The following is a 22,964-nucleotide window of genomic DNA, read 5'->3' as shown; positions in this document are numbered from 1 at the left end:
GCCGACGAATTAAGTTAACAGGCCGACGAAACTTTTTCGTCGGCTAAAGTGCTTGTCCTGGTAGTGATAGCCGACGAAACATGCCATAATTCGTCGGCTAAACCTTATAAAAAAAATTAAAAAATACTATAGCCGACGAATATAGTGTTTAAATATGGTCGGCTAAAGTTGCTGGTTTTTGGAAAAAAAAAAACTGCAGAAACTTTCGGCCACCTCCAATCACGACCAAAATTTGACAAAATCTTGATTGGGCTTTGACTTCTTCTAGACAGTTAGCCGACGAAAAACATGTCTTCGGTTTTTTTCCCAGACTTTAGCCGACGAAACAATTAAGATATTCGTCTCTTCACACACACCGAATCGAGCTACCAACTTTCTAGAAGAAGTTGGTAGCTCGATTTGGTAGCTAGAAAGTTGGTAGCTCGATTTGGTAGCTAGAAAGTTGGTAGCTCGATTTGGTAGCTAGAAAGTTGGTAGCTAGAAGACATGTTTTTCGTCGGCTAAACTTTTAAAAATTTCGTCGGCTAAAGTTCACAGACTATAGCCGACGAAAAAAATTATTCAGCCGACGAAATATTAATTTTGTCGGCTAAAGTTGACCATAGCCGACGAAAATTTTAAATTAGCCGACGAAGGAAAATTTCGTCGGCTTGGTTTTTTTATTTTCGTCGGCTAAAGCCTTTCTTCTGGTAGTGTATAGTTATTTTAAAATTTTTTATAAGGTTTAGCCGACGAAACAGACTATATTTCGTCGGTTATAATTATTTTTTTAATTTTTTTATAAGGTTTAGCCGACGAAACAGACTATATTTCGTCGGCTATAGTCTGGGAAAAAATTTTTTATTACAGACTTTAGCTAACGAATATCTTAATTGTTTCGTCGGCTAAAGTCTAGGAAAAAAACCGACGACATGTTTTTCGTCGGCTAAACTGTGGGACTATGGCCGACAAATTTCACCGACGACCTTTTCCCGACAAAATCTTAGCCAAACGAGCCATCGTCGGCTAAGATCTTAGCCGACGAATTAAACTAACAGGCCGACGAAACTTTTTCGTCGGCTAAAGTGCTTGTCCTGGTAGTGACTAGCCCCGCTAGTCAAATTAGCAACTCAAATAAAAGAACATATATGGTCATGTAAGTGAGCCTCCCAGACTCGGTTGCCGCCTAGACAAAGTACTCCCATACTCTCTGTACTTTCATGTCGAGTTGACAAAGACGGTACATGGCTTGCGTGATGCCGCCGGCAACATCGCATCACCACTAGGGTGGAAAGTGCTTGCGTGACCCCACTCGGAACGTGAAAGTCACATCTCCTCGAAAGGCGGAACAACATGCTAACATTGATATCATAAACATTCCAACAAATATGACACAAGGAAAGAAAATATAAAGTCGTATAAGTTTCCCCGAAACTAATAAAAAAAAACATAAGTACGATTCCCAACTGTACTTGGAAAATTCCAAGAACAAGGTAATTACTGAAATTCAACCACGTGTCCCACACTTTAAAATGCTTAATAAAAATAAACAACTCAAATAGTTTTTAAGACCATTTCATATGATGAAATAATAATATAAATTCAGAAAAATAGAATGATAATTTCTTAAAGAAACCGTGCATGCATATTCTTTTAAAAACAAAGTGTCCAATCACTATATAAACCGCTGAGCCTGTCGTCGGTCATAGCTCTCCTCACGTGGTGTCTCATCTCGTACTGTACAAAGCGAGATTTAAGGTCCGAGACAGTAACACAAGATTATCAATTTAAACAAGGGAAAACAATGTCATCCTCACTCGCCAAACTCTCCCAAGCCTAAGAAGAACTTCAACCCTTTCCACTAATCTTTTCCAATCCTTCACAATGTTCTAACACATAAATATAAGGATTAATTTCAGTTTACCCCTATCAACTTTAGGTCGATCATCATGTTAGTCATTCTTTTTTCAATTTCATCAAAAACACCCCTCAACTCCTAATTTTCATCAGCCACGCATGTCCAAACCTCCAATGTCCATCCAATTCCTCTGTCAAGTGATGACTTGATATCAAGAAGAAAGAAAAAAGGAAAAATGGACAAATTGCATTCAATCCCACCAAAATCACCAAGGTTAGGGGGTTGTGATGGGAACAAAGATATGTATCAATATGGGGACAAAATGGTCCGAAAGGTAACTTTCAGAATTTGACTTTCTTCTTGATATCAAGTCATCACTTGACAAAAGAATTAGATGGAAATTAGAGGTTTGGACATGCGCGACTGATGAAAATTGGGAGTTGAGGGGTGTTTTGATGAAATTGAAAAAAGAATGACTAACATGATGATCGACCTAAAGTTGATAGGGGTAAACTGAAATTAGTCCTAAATATAAATATAGGAAGCTTTATGGATGAGACTCGCATTTTCTCCTCCACCAAAGACAACTCTAAGAATTTCCTAAATCCCAATCAACATTCACCAAAGTTTTCAATACCTCTTTACAACTCATTTTTCATCCATAGAGCAACCAAACTAACCCAAACCTTAGCCACGCACGGCGGCAGCCACCAGCAGTGGCGGTTAACCACCACCACCACCATTCCAACTTCAACCAAAATTAACCAAACTTATATTAATCTCTTCCTCTCAACGAGCCCAACAATTTTCATAACTAACACAAAGCCTAGAGATCAAGGTATACAACAGAAATTACCTTTAAAGCTTAGGAGCACAAGTTTCGATACCACTCTACACTTCGATTCGTCTCAAGGATTTCAGAGGAAAGAATACTCAAGAAGTGTGCTTCAAAACCCTACCAACGATCTCCAAATTGGTGGTCGGAGGAAGAAGTTCCGACAAGAACAAGAAGCAACGTCAGCGGCCTCTTCTAGGCATCACCGCGCCTTAACGTCGACGAGTTGGGGCCGGCTACCACCCTAGAATGGACGATTGGCATCCCAGTTGTCGAACGCAACAGATGGGGCGATTCGGCGTGGCCAGACGACGACGATCCGTCAAGGAGAGGTCGAATGGGGTCGGGGTCGGGGAGGGAGAAAGTGAGGTGCGGCTGGTGAAGGTTAGGTTTCTAACCTAGCTAAAATGGCAAGTTTCCTTTATATACCCCCACCCAAAAATGGCAACTTTTGTTATTTCGCTAAAACACCTTCACTTACGAACTACCAATCAAGTAATTAAATGTCTACGAGCTCATTTAAACCACCTCTATCATAAAATGAAGGAACAAATTTCCAAATTTGTTAAACTACTAATGGTCGACTTTTAAAATCCGTAAGAGTGTAAGATAAACGGTAGGAAATACAACTCAATTAAATCGAAAATCACAATATAAAAAGAAATACTAGGTTCGGGGTGTATCAGTTGGTGTTTCATCTGTTTTTACTTTGAATTATGTCCCCGATCATGTAGGTTTTTAGGTATATGGTGGGAATTGTAGGCGCGCGTCGGTGGTGGGAACTGTAGGCGCGCGCGGGTGGTGGGAGACTGATGGCACGGTGGAATACAAGGTGGTGGAGGGCTAGATCTGATGTAGTGGAGGTTTGGGATTGAGAGGGCGAAGCAAGGGACTGCTGCCCTGGTTTCTTGGGCCTATTGGGCCTTGTTTCATCCATTAGGGTTTTGGCTTCGTGTGCTTAGGGCCTGAGCCTGGGTCTTGACCTGGGACTGGGTTATAGACCCACATGAGGTATATATTCTAATTTTGTTGTTTCTTTTAGTTTTACGTTATATCGGGCTCCATGTTTATGGGCACATGTCACCCTTGTGTGTATTTTTATCACTATATAGATTATTCTGCCTTGGTCCAGCACTGGAGGACTCAGTTCCTCAAACTGGTGTCAATCGATCCCAACTTTTTTAGATTATTGGTTTTTCAACACCAAAACAACTTGTATACTACCAATCTACCATTGTATAACTAAAGTGCAATTTGTGGGGTTGCACGCCTAAAGTGTAATTTCGCACTTACCTATTAGATTATGGGTGCTCACGCGTGGGTTTATCACCCCCCATTTTCGTTGGATTTGACTCTTGGATACCGTTCTTGGTCCTCTCTAGTCAGCCTCATCTCTCTCGTGACTCGGGTGTCAATGGTGGTTTGTATGGGGTTGTTTTGAGGGAGCTCTTCCTCTAGGTCGTGAATTTTCATATGATTTGTGTTTTGGCATTTGATTGGCATCAGTTATTGAGGCATCAACGCTCCAATTTGGCACTCCTCATTATCTCACGGTTGCTAGCGGCGACGACAATGTTAGTTTGCATGAGTGGTGAGTGTGGTAGATTAGTTAGTATTGTTGCATTTTCTTTTTCGCTTGTAAGGCCTTCGGTCCATAGATTAGTGAGCTGTTTGTTTCTCCATACTCTTTCTTGTTTGATCGAGTTGGAGACATATGCTCTTCATTTTTGGTAGTTTTTCTGCCTCGCTTTTATGGGTGTTTGTAATTGGGTTTATCCCTTGATTAATGAATTATTCATTTTTCTCAAAAAAAAAAAAAAATGCTACAGGAAATATGACAATTGGAACTTGTCTACTCATTCTCATTAGATAACTCCCTTATATAAGGGATGAATACAACAGTTACAAATGGTAATTACAATGTAATGAAACCTAATAATATATGTCTGATTGCTCAATTACATATAATCACATGATTCCCTCTTCGTCAGTTATTATGACGAAGGTTTGACGAAGGCACATCAATGCATTTTTCCTTCAACAAATTTTATTTTTGGAGCTGCTATTTGCTTTTTTATTTTCATCTTCTACTAATAGGCGCGTACATGCAATGTGCGCTCTGTTAACTCAACGATGGGAGACTTCACTGTGTGGAGGGAAGAACCTCCGGTATATGTATACCTAAAAGCAAGGTCTTAAAAATCGAATTTATCGCCAATATTTCGGTGATATTTTCGTTTTTTTCATGGGTTGATATTCAATTGTGATACGAGATTTTCGAAATTTCGCGATACTTAACGAAATTTTTGAATTTCTCGCAAAATACTTGATAAATTGGGACAAAGTGGGCCAAAGTAGACCCAATTTCGAATAATACAAAAAGGATTTGGTGAGGTGAATCGAACCTTGGTCCCCAAGGAGGAAGGGGAACGCCTCAACCATCTCTGCCAAGATGGATATACGACAGATTTCTACATGCAAATGTATTAATACGGTAACTATATTTCGATCATTTTTTTTGAAACTTTAACAATATCAATACTTTTTCAATATTTTCATCAAAATATCCTTTTTTTGGACCGTCGAAATTTCCTCAAAACAGAAATTTTAGTCTTTGCCTAAAAGCATATGGCTAGAAAAAACAACAGATTATGTATTGTTTAGTTAATGTAACAATATTCTAATCACACCATGATTAGTTTCATCCGTCTCACTCATGACCTGTTGACTTATCGAAAGCCGATCACCTGCAGCAATGAAATTAGTTAAAGAGCTAGCAATACTTTTTGGTTTGAAATTGATATCATTGTCAACAGAAGAAGAGAATACACTTAGACATATGTGTAATGATTATGTGTAACCACTTCACATATGTGTAATGATTATATCACAGTTCTCCACTAGTTCATGGAGAAAGTTAGCAACGACTTCCCTAATTCCCTTTTTAATAAACTATAAACCTTTTTTATACTTCTTAGTTACTACTTCCTCCATATATAAAGCCCAACCTATCACCAGGTTCAATCAGAATTAGCTTCTCGTTTCCTTATCCCTTTTAGCTTCTATCTTCAGCTCTTAGTGTAATTTAGTTAAGTGACTCAACCAAGATGAATAGATCGAGAAGTGATTCGACCGCAATCAACATTCAGCCAGAGTCATCATCATCGAGAAGTAAGCAGGCTGCTGCCAAAGGAGAAGCATATCAGGTGATGAGGGTGCTAGCTTCTGATCCCAAGCATGATCATGACAAAGGAGCTGGAGTGAAGAAGGGGGTTGCGGTGCTCGACTTCATATTAAGGCTTGGCGCTACGGCAGCTGCTCTTGGCGCCACCGTCGCCATGGCTTCCAGCGAACAGACTCTTCCTTTCTTCACACAGTTCTTCCAGTTTTCAGCCGGTTATGACGATTTGCCCACTTTTACGTACGTGCATGTTTGCTTCTTAATCATCAATTGACATGGTACGTACCCGTGCTTCCTTAATATGATCTAAACTATACAAATTTGCAGGTTTTTCGTGATAGCAATGGCCATAGTGAGTGGCTACCTGGTCCTCTCTCTGCCCTTCTCCATAGTAACCATTGTTCGTCCCCTACTAGTTGCTCCGAGGCTCCTCTTGCTTATTTTCGACACTGTAAGCTAATTCTTTTCCTGATCTGTTAATTAGTGTCTCAGCATTTCAATCAATATAAAGTAATCCTTTAAGGATCCATGATCACAAACTCAAATGTTAAGTGCGATATACCAATATACAAATCACAAATGTGCTATGAATGCTATCTTCTTCTCGAGATATATGATCGCAAACGCTGTGGTACAAATGATGATTTATTTCTATACTTTTTGCCAACAACATATTTGTTTTCTATATATGGTCAAGTATCTCATATGTATTAACACAGAAGTTCTTCATTTTGGTAGTTGGCGGTTACTCTGAACACTTCTGCGGCGTCCGCTGCCGCTGCCATAGTTTACTTGGCTCACAATGGGAACTCCGATGCAAATTGGCTGGCTATCTGCCAACAGTTTGGTGATTTCTGCCGGCAGTCCAGTGGGGCTGTGGTTTCAGCATTCGTTGCAGTTGTTATCTTCACTGTGTTGATTCCGCTGTCTGCAATTGCCCTCCGAAGAGCTTAAGATATATTATGGCATGGAGCTTGTTATGGTTAAGTGGACCATCGAGATCGATGCTGTTGCTTTTGGATGTTTGTTAAAATTGTTGTTTTAGTGTTTGGGAGAGCATATAGGCAATTGATTGTATGGCGATCCATCAACTTAATGGATTTCGTTCGAAATATGAGCATTTAAAAATGATTTAATCTTTTCTTAACTATATGTCAGTGTATGAAATGGCAAATGGAAGTGAACAATACTAGTTCTGCATGAAGTTCTCCGTATATTAAGTTTGTGAGTTTGTATGACCCTAACAACCAATTTGAGTTTGTGAGTGTGAGTGTGATCATACTCACAAATTCTCAAATGTTTTGAATGGATACTGCTTAATAGTATTATGATTCAAACTTATGTATGTACGTAACATTCATATATTACACAATTAGGTGCAACTTCTGAGCAAGTGTGCAAGACTATCCTACTTCGGCAGTTGTGATCACAGCAAATTCTAAGGTCGACAAAGTCGAAAGAGTATGTAACATTTGTAGATTTGGAATTACAAATTATACATTCGTCTCTGTTTTGACAACCCCGGTAGCTTAGCTGATCGAATAGTCAGACAAGTTAATTTCTACCATCCCATTAAAACAAAAGGTGCCAAAAATAAAAGATAATACAAACAGTTCACTAGAACCACATGATTCATTAACATGGCATTGCATCTCTAACAATTCTGCCTAGCTAAGATTGAGAGTTCGCGTCTCTTATATCTATTAGCAATTATTCATATTAATTCAAGAGAGAAAAAATCATTTCAGTCTCTACTATTTTATTTTCACCAAAAACATCTCTGCAACTTATTGTACATTAACATCCTTTGGTTTTTCATCAAGCATATATCGAACCCTATTCACCCTTACAGATCAAGCGCTAAGACCAGTAGACCACCACGCCAAACTTGTGCAAATTTACCTTCAGTTTATACAGCGACTGCTTGATTGGTATAAACTGTTTGAATTCAACGAGAAACATACAGGGTATAAATTGTTGTGGTGCAGTTGCGTTTTAATAATGCATATCTTTATCAATGCCTTCAACATGTTTTGCTGAGTTGCTCTCTTGGCTACCTGTCCTAATTATACCCTGCGTACGTTCTGATGTGCATAGCTAGCTATCACAATTCACAAATCAATGTTGCTGTTTAGCATATTCTTATATATAATATATATATATATATATATATACACACACACACACGGAGCGGTTCCAAAGAGGACGTCCGCACAGCCCTTAAAGTGCGGATGTCCCTCCGTTCGATCTCCACCGGACGGCTCCGACAGCAGCGCGCCTCCACCCAGCGGCCTCTAACAGCGTCCCCGATCACTTTCCCTCCCCGACGAGTACGCCGAATTCTAGTTTTCCGGCGAGATCACTCAAAACTTCAAACTAAATTGATCTCGCCGGAAAAGTGAAATTCAGCGGACTCGCCAGGGAGGGAAAGTGAACGGGGACGCTGCTAGAGGCCACTAGGGTGAAGGCGCGCCGTCGTCGGAGCCGTACGGTGGAGAACGGAGGGACGTCTGCACTTTCCCTCCCCGACGAGTACGCTGAATTCCAGTTTTCCGGTGAGATCACCCAAAACTTCAAACAAAATCGATCTCGCCGAAAAACTGGAATTCGACAGACTTGTCGAGGAGGGAAAGTGATCGGGGACGCTGTTGGAGGCCGCTAGGGTGAAGGTGCACCGTCGTCGGAGCCGTACGGTGGAAAACGAAGGGACGTCCGCACTTAAAGGGCATGCGGACGTCCGCACTTAAAGGGCATGCGGACGTCCGCCATATATATACGGAGAGGATCTAAAGAGGACGTCCGCACGCCCTTAAAGTTCGGACGTCCCTCTGTTCTCCACCGTCCGGCTCCGACGACGGCCCGGCTCCACCGCCTAGCGGACTCCAGCAGCGTCCCCGATCACTTTCCCCCCCTGGCGAGTCCGCCGAATTCCTGTTTTCCGGCAAGATCGATATTGTTTGAGGTTTTGGGTGATCTCGCCGAAAAACTGGAATTCGGCGGTGTCACACCCCAAATTTTGGATAAATAAAAATTCCAAATTCAAGGCATGATAACTAAAAAGAAAAACAAACTTTACAACACTTTAGTTTTACAACTTGTGAAAGAATAATTTGAACAAGGTAAAACCTCTCTCAATGCTCACAAAAATCTAGAAAGTAAACACAAGGAACAAGGAACAAGCCTAACTGTCGCAGCCTCAACTCTGCTAATCCTGACCTGCAAAATCAACCTCTACACCATGAAATAGTGCACCGGGTTGTAAACAACAAACCCGGTAAGCTTTAATAGCTCGTATGAGTAAATCTACAATAAAAGACTTAACCCAACATCACATATGAATAAAAACTGTAAATTCGTGCGGAAAAGCATAGTTCAGGAGATACTCAAAGCAAAAAATTTAAATTACAACATATAAGAACATCACACAATCATTTCACAACCCTTACTTATGAGTTCATCAACGCAAAGTCATCCCCCATAAGTAACTAGACAAACACGTACTCATGAGTCAGTCAACACATAGTCATCTCCCATGAAGTATTGACAGACTAGAGCTTTATACTGACCGTAACCAATCACCCGGCCAAGGTTTGGTTCCCGGTCCACCACGAAGGCTCCTAATCTAATGCACACAATCACCGCTAAGGCACACACATCCACAACTAATGCACACGATCACCACTAAGGCACACACATCCACAACTAATGCACACATTCAATTACTCTCCTATCATAACACTTATCAAATCATAAAATAATAATATCATCATAACCGTAACCAATCACTCGATTAAAGGCTTGGAACCCGGTTTGACTATTTAAACAACCTTTCACAATATAAAAATATCATCATCAACAACACAAAGAGCACATCATAAATTATATCCTTCCACATAGATATATTTATATAGACAAACATAGATATTCCCACTAGAATAATCTATCAACTCTAATTATTGCTCATGATCAGAAGTCATTTTGAAAGATTATTATTAACAGAAAACTTGTTTTCACTTACCATGAGCCGTTGACGATCAAGCTCATTTATACTTAAAAACAAAATCATTTTCCTTCAAGGACAACTTCACAATTAACAATAATAAACTATAAAGTAAACTCGGTTCCTTTACGAATCCATGTGAGATTTACTCACAATATAATAATATCATAATCATCAAAATCATTATCATCAACATCATCATCATAATAATTATCAAAATCATTATCATAATCATCATCAAAATCACAATCATAATCATCATTAAACTCAACATCACAATCATCATCATAATCATCATCACAATCATCATCAAAATAAATAGATCACAAAGTGGACCTTAACTCACCTTTACTCCCGCTGCATCTTCACACAAACACAAGCATCTAGCTCAACACTAAACTCCACAAGTCACCCTATTAACAAAAACGTTAACCTTAGTAACTGACAAATACTACTTTTACACTTGTTTTCATAAGCTCAACATGACAACCAACAACACTAACACTTTCAGACGTGCCGCTACGGGCAGCGGCGTGTGGGCCCCACGCGCCCCCTAAGAACTTCACAAAACCCTAACATGCTCAAACAACTCTGAAAACTACACTCAACATGCTCACGTGCTCGTATCGACGAGCACAACCTAACATAGACTACAGACCTCCTAATCCCCTCCCGAACGCGCCGCCACGCGCCACCATCGACGGCAGCGAGTGGGCCCCAAGCGTCACCGAACAACCTTGCAACAAAAGCACACCCACTATACCCAACATGAACAACAAGGCAAGGGGAGCAATTTTCATACCTAGAGTAACCGCCAAATCGGTCGGAGCACGCTGGAAAACTAGCCGGAAAGTTAGAATCCACCCACCGTAACTCTACGTCGTGAGTCGAGCTTCAAGACCACCATGAGTCGAACCAGGGCGCCCAACACCTCCTATCCCGACCGGTTTCAAGCCTCGTCGCCGTCGCCGGAGGTGAGAATCCGATCGGTTTACAAACCGGGTGGCCAGCCCTCACTGTGGCGCTCGGCTTGCACAGCTCAGCTCGAGTCGTCCTCACCCACCAACACAGGGAAGATTGCGCCGAGGAGAGAAAGAGAATCTGACCGGTGCCGCCGTCTGAGTCCGCCGGAGTTGGCCAGAAAAACCGGGTCGGGTCGGTTGGAGACTTTGGACTCTCTCGGGGTCGGGAAGAGAGAAGGAGAAGAAATGTGATTCTGAAAAAATGAGGACCCAAAATGAAAATTTCCTATTTAACCTAAATAATCCCGAAAAGCCACAACTTCCGCTGACCATAACTTTCTCATACAAAGTCATTTTTATGCGTGCCACGTGTCTACGAACTCGTATCGTCGTGCTCTACAACTTTCGTGAAGGAAGTTTTTTGAGAAACCCAACGGATTAGAAAGTCAACTCTATGACCGTCAAAGAAAAACGGAACCCTTTCAGGTAATTTTTGCGACCGAACACTTCTGTTCTTCCTTCGAACTTCAAAAACACACTAACTTCTAACTCAAAAATTCTCAAATAAAAAAAAGAAACTAATATCAAATTTCCGGGGTATTACAAGCGGACTCGCCGGGGAGAGAAAGTGATCGGAGACGCTGCTAGAGTCTGCTAGGATGGAGGCATGCCGTCGTCGGAGCCATCTGGTGGAGAACGGAGAGACGTCCGCACTTTAACCCCAGCACGGATGTCCTCTCCGGATCCCGACTGTATATATATAATATATATATAGTTCGTTTACCAAAACTAATTTCATATATGATCTACTTACACATTGTTAATTTCCTATTTGTGCCTCTCGCTTATGCTTTTGTTTATAGATCATATATGACCTTATACGCATTTCCTACTTGGAGCTGTTTTACAGCTGAATTTTTCTAGGACGTTTATACTAGTTTGCATGTACTAATTTCATTTTTTGATATCTTACACTTGTCCTGGTTTGTTAGAAGTGGATATACTAGACTAGAGCATACAAGTTTAGTAGCTAAACTCTATTGTGCAGTGTTGCTGATAACTTCTATTGTGAATCATTGAAATTGTTGTCCTCTGGTGTGGATAAAGACCAGCCATCTTCTGTTTTTATTCTGGAAAGAATTTGCTGTACGGTTATTATAGTTTAGAGGACAAAGACAGATTGAGGATTAAAGTTAAACAAGCATGCTCGTTCAATCAAATAAACTGAACTAGTAACCTTGTTATCTCCGGATATGATCCTCTTGTTTGGTACAAAACAATAGCTAAAACATTTGCATAAATCAAAACTATTATTTGCTTTCGGAATTACAACCTAAAAATAATATCATCAGCTAGCCCTTAGAATTTGGCAAAGTGACCAGCGAAATGGAGCCGGGATTATAATATTAAAAGTTTCTTGTGCTTATGGTTACATAACCAATTCCTTCGCCTTGGCGTGAACGACATTGTTCTATGCAGACCTTCTTTCAGAAATGCACTTATAATTGCCTTGAACTCCAAGTATGCCATTTGCTTCTATAAGCAAAACGTATGAATATCAATCTTTTAGTTAAATATGAGAATGTATTCATTAAGATGGAAAAAATAACCAAAGTCTGTGGTGGACTGGTGGGTTAGGGTTAACTACTCCAGTGATTTTCCTAATCAAGTTCGTGGGTTATGGTTTAGGTGAGAAGGCTAAGACTAGGATTTAATATGTAATGAATTGGATTAAAGGTTAAAAGTTTAGAAACTTTATCTTAATGCATGTTAATTCCACACCAACTTTTTCCAAGTTTAGGATTAAACAAAAATGTGGCCAATGGCAAGACTAGCAGATGCTTGAAATTCTAGATGAACAATTGTGCTAATTTTTTTTATGAAGTATAATTTTGTTAAAATGGAATTTCAACAAGAATTTTGTTTAAAAAAAAAAAAATCAAATTTAGTTCTTCTTCATGTACTAAAACATTTTTCCTTCCAACAATGCTCAGTGAATCACTTTATTGCATTATTTAAAATAATATTGTTATATGACATATCCACATCATTTCTAAAACATTCTTGTTAGATTATGTATACGCGACATAAATTGTCAATTAAGGTGAACTCTAGGCGAGCTATATATATATATATATATATATATATATGCAAAAAATATGGTTTATCTAAAATTACACTCTTCATTTACATACTTCCCTAAGATATATATATTCCTGAATATATATAATACAAGTCATGGATTTTGAAAATGACTTGTGACTTAATTAATTAGTTGGTATTGCAAACTATTGTGTCTAGGGAGAAAAAGAAGGCCGTGGAATGCAAAATGAGATGATTGATAAAAATACTCGTGCTAAGTGAAAGAACTGAGAGGTGCTGAATTTGAGCGAGCCACAAAGGATAGTTCGTTGTTGGAGTCACTGTTAGAGATGACGGAGTTTTCAGATTTTGGAGACATGGTAAGACTCTAGTAGCAAAGAGAAACATTTCGTACAACCCGAGTTTACATTATCAAAGAACAAAGCTCTAGTAGCCGAGCATGGAATTACACTCTTCGTTTACATACTTCCCTAAGATATATTCCTGAATATATATAATACATGGTTCGTCATGGATTTTGAAAATGACTTGTGACTTAATTAGTTTGAGAATGAAGGAGTTTGACAATGTCAAGGATTGATCATTCAGCCTGACGATTGTGTGTTTATATATTGAACAGTTGTGTACAAGATAAAGATCACATTTACAAGAGATAAATAACTAAATACAATTCTCAGTTACAAGAGATGCATCTGATAAAAGAGATTATTATCTAATCCTATGGGGACTAAGAGAGTCCTTATCTTCTATTGTAGATAATCTCGTGCTCATTTATGTTATTTTGGTTTATCACTAAGTTTGGTTTGTTTTTTTGTTTTTTGATATAAAAAGTAAAGATTACAAAGAGAAACATCTCGGACAACCCGAATATACATTATCAAAGAACAAGGCTCTAGTAGCCGAGCATGGAAATCTACTACTCTAAACGTGACCATCCGGGAGTTGGTGTCCTTCATGAGCAATAATAGCGTCCATCACAAAATTGGCTTCTCTAAACACATGCATAAAACAAATGAAAGAGAAAGATCTTGCATTAATATCTCTAATGTCATGAATAAGCTTGAGAAGGGATGCTGATTCTTCCATTATCACTAAGTTCGGTTATAACCAGATATGACCGGTAGTATTTTGAGAAAAAAAAAGACAAGCTTTATATTAGAGCCCAAGTATTGATCGAACATGAGATATACTCTTCTAAACTTGTGGGAGACGGCGGAGACTAGCTATATGTAATTGACTTTCCACCAGCTAGTCTCTCTAATTCTAACATTTTTTTTCTTTCTTAGCAATGCACAATATTGACAAGGACTACTAGTATATTTCATGCAAAATTAAGGGTAGTTCTGTATCATAAAGTCCAATCCTCTTCTCATATATACTTGTTTCTCTGAATCGGAAACCCATTCAACAAGAAGCTGCAGCACTATGGATAGAGAACAAGATGAGTTGCAGTTCCTTGGTATTATTGGCATCTACAAAGAATCCTTCAAGATTATATACAACTGGAGAAAAATCTTCAGCCAAATCACCTTGACCTTGATCCTCCCTTTGAGCTTCATCTTCTTGGCTCACATAGAAATCTCCAACATCCTCCTCTCCAGGATCCTCCACAGCGAACTCGTCTTAGACGAAACCAGAGGGGCAGACAGCGCCTCCCGCCAGAAGAAATTATCCGACGTCATCAACAAAGAATGGGCAACCTACTGGCTCTTCAAGGCTGCTTACCTCACTTCCATGCTCATCTTCGGCCTCCTCTCCACCTCCGCCGTCGTGTACACCATCGCAAGCGTATACACTTCCCGGGAAATCACTTTCCAGAAGATCATGAGAGTCGTCCCGAGGGTCTGGAAGCGCGTGATGATCACCTTCTTGTGCACCTTCCTGGCTTTCTTCCTCTACAACCTATTGGCAATAGTGGTTCTAGTTCTTTTTGTAATTTTCAACGGAAACGGCCAATCCAACGCCGGAGACATTATCGGTTTCTTTTTACTGATCTTGTACGTTATCGGGTTCGTGTACATGACCATAATCTGGCAACTGGCTAGCGTCGTCTCGGTGTTGGAAGAAACGAGAGGGATCAAAGCCATGATCAAAAGCATGAAGCTACTCAGAGGGAACATGTGGGTGGCCACGATCATCTTCTTCAAGCTCAATGTTTTAGCTGCTGTTCTTCAGTTTGCGTTTCAGGCGTTGGTTGTGCGTGGAGGGATGTTTGGGACGATGGGCAGGGTTGGCTTTGGTGTTCTATGTTTGTTGTTGCTGTTTAAATTGATTCTGTTTGCCCTCGTCATCCAAACGGTGCTATACTTCGTCTGCAAATCGTATCACCATGAAATCATCGACAAGTCGGCTCTGTCGGATCACCTCGAGGTTATTTATCTGGGAGACTATGTGCCTCTCAAGTCTAAGGATGTTCAGCTTGAGCAGGTTTAAGTTTGTACTATTTTCGAGTCTTTGACCCAAAGTTGCTGTAATACGTACCTACCATCTTTATTAAGTGGGTTTTACATGTTAGAATATGGTTTATGTATTACCTGTGAAGAATAGCCATAATCATAAACTAGTTTTCCAATATATTTCTACTTGATGTTGGAGCTCTGACTTCCATTCATTTGTGCTTCATCACCAGAAAAACAATACATGTATATTGAATTTGAGAAATTGCATGTATAGGTAAAGTAAAATACGGTTGGGACTTGGGAGAACGTGGGTTGGCAAGACAGGAAGACTTGGTGACTTCGTGCAATTGTTTTTTTTTTTGACTCTGGCGGGCGGCCTTGACCGCACCGCACAACCATCAACATCACCTCTTCTAAACCAACAACCGGCCTTGGCCAATCGGGCTCGCTTCACCAAACCAGACACTAGCCAAACACGATATGCGATCACCGCTGCTACACAAAGGTTGCCGCGCCTCGCCGAAGCTTCGATTTCGTCCCAGACACCACACGGTAATCCCCAAAGACCGCCGCCCCAACAACGACGCAGAAGACCACCGCCCCAACAACGACGCAGAAGACCGCCGCCCCAACAACGACGTAGAGAACGTCAAAGTCTTCGACTCCCTCGCTCGCTGCCAATTTCAGAGTCGCTCTTTGTGGAATTGCTTTAGGATGTCATTTTACTGCATGTTTGGTACGAAAGACTGTCTTAGCCAGGACTAATTTCTTAAGCAGTCCAGGACTATTGATGCTTGACTTATGCTAGCTAATACCTGATCCATGTTTGATGCAGCTCAGGACTAAAGAGCAAAATAATCTAAACAATGATATTCCATGTTTGATGATGTCTTTGATGATGTCTGAGACTAAATTTTATAGACTCAAAAACATCTTATTACCTTATTTTTTAAGAAACAAATGGATTTGAAACAATTGTTCATAGACAACCAAAATAACCTTACTTTCTATGTTGCAAAATACAGAATTAACAACAAATTGTCTCTATCTTCAAATGCAAGGGCTCATGTTCTGCTTCTTCTTTTGCTCTTCCTATGAAAGTTGTGCTTGATGAGACTTGAAAATCATCCTTCAACAGGAACTGGCCAACAACAGGAACTGGCATACCTTGCTACACAGAAAGCTATCTCAACCAAATAAAGTTCCTAAAAAAACTTAAAAGCTCAAGTCATAAACCCCAAAACCAAATTTGAAATCACTTGGACACTCATATACAATATAAAGCCAAATAGGTCATGTTATTCACCCTCTAGTTACCTTATATATGCAGAAGCAGAAGCATAGTGCAGAAGCATATGCACAGCCTAAAACAAGTGAACAACAGCAACAAAACTACACAGCAACTAAAACAAGTTCCCAAAGTCATCCACAGAACTACACAGCAAATAAAACAAGTCTACAAAGTCATCCACAAAACTACACAGCAATAAAACAAGTCTACACATCAATCTATGCTATTATACTGTAACCATTCATAATCAATCTATCAATACATATAACCCAGAAAATTGAAGAAGAAGAACACCTAACCATGAAGAAGAAGAACAGTCAGCAAAAAAAAAAAACGATGCAGAGAAGAAGAACACCCAGCCATTCATAATCAGTTTATAACAGATCAAGATATCCAAACACCGACTCAATATGATCATCTATCAGATACATATCACCAATGAAATCGATCTTCTGTAAAAATTGAACAAGAACACCCAGCCATGAAATTGATCGATTCAACGCATTACACACCGAATCTTTAATCAATCTATCAAATACATACAACCCATAACCAATTTTCTATGAAATCGATCTTTACTCATTCCAAATCGATCTTTTCCAGAGAGAGTTTCAAGATGCGTGTGTGAGAGAGAGAGAGAGAAGATCGTACCTGTCCAGTAGAAGAGAGAGCAGAGAGAGTCGAATCAGTGAGGAAGTAGAGAGGAAGCAAAGAGGAGGAAGCGCAGAGAGTTGAAATCGTTAAACAACGATGCGGTATGTAGTCCGCCCAGTTTTCGGGTGACTATGTAAGAAGGTTAAAACGGGACACGGGGACTACCTATACTCATTTAATTCAGTCCCGTGTTCCTCCAAACATGGGTTTCGGACTATTTTCTTACCTAAGCTAGTCCAATCCCTGTTAGTCCGGTGTAACAAACGCCACCTTAGTGATTTACTCGAAATTAAATTGGGTATAGATTGACCAAAAAAATAATAGTAATTGGGTATAGTCAAGTTAGCTTGAAGGTAAAATTGTTTGCTATAACCTGTGCTATTTTATCGACTTTTTTCTTTTTTTGAAATAGATTTTATTGAAACAATTAGTAATTACATTCTCTTATAGAATCAGGAGCAATATTAGCATACCATGTTTGAATCTCATTTGAGTGGAAAGCATAGTTGGCAAGTATATGGGCTACCTTGTGAATTAGCTTCACGGGGTCATGGAGGACTAAAGTTCTAGTTCGTGATATGGAGGATTAAATTTTCTAAACCCTAAGCTCTTACACGGCTGTTCCATATATAATATTGTCTTCTGAGACATTTTTAGTAAGGTCAATTTTTATTTTTTTTATCAAAAGAGGTCATCCTTTATTAGCTTAGCAAGCAATACAAAAACGATCCCTTTCAATGAGGTCAACCGATGAAACCGTTCCGTAGAAACTACTACAAATCTAACAACAAAAAAAAAAAAACAATTATACTAGTAATCTCCTAGTACACCCACTTTCTTATATGACGTCTAAAACAAAAAAATTATAGAGCCCGGCTAATAAAATATAAGCCCCAATTAAGAGACTACCGAGTCTCTATTTCCTTTGCTATCTCCTTGGTCAAGTCTTTATTTCCTTTGCGATCTCTTGCTCAAGGCACAATATCTTTTCGCAAAAAAAGATATGAACCTAAAAAAAAAATAACATTAAAAAATAAAATAGCTACCCAAACCCAACAAAGCCCAGCCAAATGTGGCCTTGAAGGAAACCCTAGCAGCCATCATGCAGAGCGCCGCCGACACCACTCCCATGAGCCGCCGCCATTGCCAATCCATTGTGAGACCCACCCTCAGCGGCCAAACCAAGGAGGTAAAGCCACCCTCCTAGCACCTCGTTGGCATCAATGGTGACGATGTGAGGAAGGAGAAAGGGATCTCCATGTTTCCATTCACCGTCGGCAACAATACCTACGTTGCCGTCCCACAACACCGTCGAGTAGTTCACATTATGAACCACCACACAAGACTCGCTCACCGTTGCATCAATCTCATCGACTCTCACCTTGAAAGCAAACAAAAAGACATACTTCCAATCACCATTAAGCACTCCAACACCCTCATATGCCACATACATTTGGCATTCTATCCTATCCAAAGAAACCCTAGATCCAGTTCACCAAGAAAGAGTCGGCGCCGCCATCAGTACGTCTTCCCAACAGAAGGAGAAGGGAAATCACCGAAACTTGAACAGAGGGAGGACCAACGAGCACCCCTACAAATTTGACAAGAGAAAGAGGAAGAAGTCCCTCTCTCAATCGAAGATACAAAGCCACTGCCAATCAGAACTGGCCACCGCCGAGAAACCTCTCGAAGGAGAGGGCATATAAAGAGCATTCTTTCTTTGCTATTCTGATTTACAACATGTTGTTTTTTCCTATATCCCGTACATTATAGTTTTTAGTAAGACCAATTTTGTTGTTGTTGTTAAACATGCCTCTTTAGCACATCAATTTTTGAATTTAATTTCATCTAGTATGGACCAATGTTAAAGAAGACGACAAAGAATGGTTTTTGAAATCTCACGAGCAACCGCAGCAAAACGAAAGACACCAAAAGTTGGTGCTAGATATGAGGTTGGATTTCTTTTATTTGTTTTTCATTTGATATATAAATGATATTGAGGCTAATTAAACTATTGTGATCAAGAAATTGGATAATAGAAGACTGCAAAATATCCTAGGATACTGACGGCGGTAAATTAGCCTTAGCTGTGTCTTGATATTGCAATGCAGTTTGATTTTTTATTTATTTAAAAAAAAATTTTTACTAAATAACTTACATACTCTACATATCAATAAGATTTAAACCTATGACCTTGAAGTTATTAATTAACACTTTAACTAACCAGGCCACAACTTATCGACAGTGCAGATTGATTTGATTTAGTGCTTGATCATTGGTTGAAGAAGGATAGAAGTGATGTTGTGTCACACCCCGACCTTAGGGTATGACTGATGTGATAGATTAAATTGAAAGAAGGATTGATGGATATAATTTTTTTTTTCCCCCTTTTAAATATAGTTTTGGAAGGAAGAATTTTTATAAAGAACCGGGAGATAGTCACTAAAACTTTGAATGGAAAAATCATCCTGTTAATTAGCAACAACTAGCTAGATTAAACTCAAGAGTCAAACTTCTCATTTTCCAGGGACATGTAAAACTGAACAATACTCCAAAATATGATATACAAAATTCTAAAACACACCTTTACTTTCCACGAATCTGTAAACAGTTTAATAACAAGAATAAATGTAGAAACTTTTCAAAACAACTTTAGTACTTATTTCTGTTGCCTTCAAATATACAAAATGAACAGTAAAAATCAGATAAGAGAAAGGCTAGATAAAGCTTTACATTTTGCTCAATACAATAGTTGAATTTCAAAACCATCCATCACATTGGTACCAAAACCTTTTCCAAATTGCTGCCTCAAAGCTACATAGAAATTCTAACCCTTTAGAACAAGGTAACATCAATAACATACTCAATTCAAATGTAACAACGCAACGCAGTCCAAGAGAACATAAGCACTCGGACATAAGTGAAGCACAACCAACACCATCACAGAACAATACCAATACTTTAGCTCAAGAAAGCTTCAAAACATCAATAACTTGTCCACTCAAGGACTCCTTTCCTAAAAACACAACATGAATATAGGGAATTAATGAGCTTCACAAGCTTAGTAGGTACGACAAAATAATCTTTATAACAAAGACTCTAATTCAATAAGCACTTGGAACATGAAAAGCAGGAACATGCTTGAAGATTAAATAAGATAACCAAAGAAGTGAGATTAAACTCAAATAATCGTTGTTGCATTTGCAAAAGAGAAAATCAGAAGTCCAGTAGTAGAATAAATGAACTTGACTCAAAGATAACATTGGAATTGCAGATATCAAACTTCACCAAGTATAACAAGCATCAGCAATATACATGAACAAAGTAGAAGAAGGCTGATCATGAGGGTAACTTGACAACAAAGTTAACAGATAAGAATACCATGAACCAACAGAAGTGTCAATAGGAATACCCATGATACTCATAGAACTTTCTTTCACACGAATTCAACAAATCCTTAAGATTTGGTTAGAGCCCACCGCCCAGCTATACCACTGAGCAAACCCCGCACATGCGGTACCCTGATCAGGTTTAGGGTTAAATAACCCAAGGGAGGCACAATCCCTACTCAAACAATTCACCGGGCCTAATCGAACAGAACATTTGAAATCTAATCGTTTCTTTCCAGGAAGTTTCACTTTCCAAACCAACTGATCAAACAAGGATTTCAGAAACAAACTTGAAATCCCTTTTCAGAATATAGTATGATACTACCCAGAAATAATACTATAACATGAACCTCTGTTCTTTTAATAGAAGTGAATTTGAACAAAGCAGATCTTTATGTAAAGAGCAAATGGGCAGACACAAGTACCTTTAGAACGTTGACAATGAGGTAGAGAAACCTGAGTTCATAAACTCACAGATGAATTGAGGTAATAATCAAAGAATGGAAGCTTGTTTCCAAGTACTTTCAAACAGGGATAAGAATCAGATTTTCAATAGCTAGGTGGACATGAGGCAAATATCATTACATGATTTTTGAACAAGGACATCAGAACAGACATGATATCATTAAGTATGATGGATGTACTTAAGATGCAAAACAGATCTTGGTACTTGTCGACAAAGAACGAGTATTTCGACTATAACGTTCAAAGGTGTAGGCAGTAGAAAGAAGGAGAACTTTGTTTTAAATCAATTACATAATGGAACTTGAACACACTACAAAGGATTCCGTCAACACAAAGGATCGTCAAAATTAGAACATCCAAGACAAGGGTTTTTGTTACCCATAATCAATTAATAACCACAACTGCAGATCATCACCAACAAAAGAGATCAAGGTCCCAAAGAAGCATTGAAACTCAATAACTCACAAAGTGACAAGTGAACAAAGCTTGTCAAGTTGCAATTAAGAACAATCGCAAAGGCAACATTCCAACACAATCATACCAAAAAAATATCAAACTAGAATCAAAGCTATAAAGAAAAGTTTGTTTTCCTTGCCTCAAATCATAGAAATCAGCAGCCAAATATATCCAAGCAATCACGCTATTCCAAAGCAATCCAAGGGGAATTATGCAAAAGCCTCATAATACAAACATCCAATCTACCATAGCTATCCAGCCACCTATCAAAGGAGTTTTAGATACGAATCAAACCCATAATAATACGAAAGTAGTTTAATCAAGGATGATAGTTATGGAAAATCAGAAAACTCACTTGCAGCAATAAGGTTGTGTCTATTTTAATGGAGAAATTCAGAGACTCCATCTTAGAGGCTTATACAACGTGATTCACAGAAATCTCTTGGAAGATCGTTTGGGTGAGTGAAGGGATGCTAGCTTTTTAGAAACGGTAAGAAGACAACAGAAGAAAGGAAGAGAAGAGAGAAGAGGAAGAAAGACCGACGAGTTTGTTCTGGAGAATTCGATAAGGAACACGTGAATGGCTGAGAGAATAATGATTGAATAAATGGAGGAGAAGCTAGCAACGTGTATTCTTCTAGATGGTGGCTGGATAAACCTAGACCTAATTAGATATTTTCACCCAAAATTAAATAAAGAACAACTATTCAAGAAAATCTGATTTGAAAATATAATCGGTAGTCCAAAATATAATCAAAATCAAAATTAAAATCCTAGTCAGAGAAGAAAACACACTGAAGCAATTCGATAAATAAACCTAATTAAAATTGAGATCATTACATATTGCTAGGTTGGACTTGTCGTCTGCCAGAGCAAATTTGTCAACAACGTCGATGACGAGAAGGAGCAACTTAGGGTTTTAGTTCCTGTGTCTCGATTGACTCTGGGTCTGGGTTGAGATTTGATCCTTTGGGCTTGGTTTCAAGTTTGTACTTTAAGAGTTTTTGTCCTTTAATCGGTCTCATGAGGGCGGCTCAACCCCTTTGTAGGGGAGGACAATTGTCCTTGCGTAGTTTTAGTGTGAGTTAGCTGTCTAGGTTAGTATTTTGTCCTTTCAAGAAATTGTCCTTGAGTATTTGGTTTTAACGTACTACAATGTGTGCTTGCGTCTAGAGTCAAGTAGACGATAGTTATCTGCAAGGCGAGATATTTTTATTAATATAAAGAACTATGAACGAGATCAATTGTAATAGAATAGTCTTCTTGTACTATTCTTTGCCCATAATTCTCGGCCATATATCCAAATATGAGCCTGTTACATCAAAAAAGATATTGGGGCCCTTAAAAACCCAGAGGGTTTCTTACAAATGGCGCCAAATTAAAATTGAAAAG

At 39.0% G+C, this 22,964-nt stretch overlaps 2 protein-coding genes and 1 non-coding gene across 3 annotated transcripts; 2 read left to right on the top strand and 1 right to left on the bottom strand.

Moving 5' to 3' along the window:
- The first annotated feature begins 5,732 nt into the window (after positions 1-5,732).
- LOC101298093 (casparian strip membrane protein 1-like) lies at positions 5,733-6,807 on the top strand. Its single transcript, XM_004292503.1, has 3 exons — positions 5,733-6,093; positions 6,181-6,304; positions 6,592-6,807. The coding sequence occupies exons 1-3, from the start codon at positions 5,780-5,782 to the stop codon at positions 6,805-6,807; spliced, it is 654 nt and encodes a 217-aa protein (XP_004292551.1). The 5' UTR covers positions 5,733-5,779.
- A 7,536-nt stretch (positions 6,808-14,343) lies between these two features.
- On the top strand, positions 14,344-15,351 carry LOC101297805. Its single transcript, XM_004292502.1, has one exon. It carries the CDS (start codon positions 14,344-14,346, stop codon positions 15,349-15,351), a length of 1,008 nt encoding a protein of 335 aa, XP_004292550.1.
- Positions 15,352-16,531: 1,180 nt separating this feature from the next.
- On the bottom strand, positions 16,532-22,177 carry LOC101313859. The gene is made up of 2 exons (XR_183975.1): positions 21,928-22,177; positions 16,532-21,835 (listed from the first exon to the last, which is right to left on the bottom strand). It is a non-coding gene; the product is annotated as an uncharacterized LOC101313859 (transcript).
- Positions 22,178-22,964: the final 787 nt, after the last annotated feature.

This window comes from Fragaria vesca, linkage group LG2, assembly GCF_000184155.1.
Source record: "Fragaria vesca subsp. vesca linkage group LG2, FraVesHawaii_1.0, whole genome shotgun sequence".
NCBI classification, from domain to species: Eukaryota; Viridiplantae; Streptophyta; class Magnoliopsida; order Rosales; family Rosaceae; genus Fragaria; species Fragaria vesca.
This window is presented reverse-complemented; position numbering and strand designations above follow the sequence as displayed.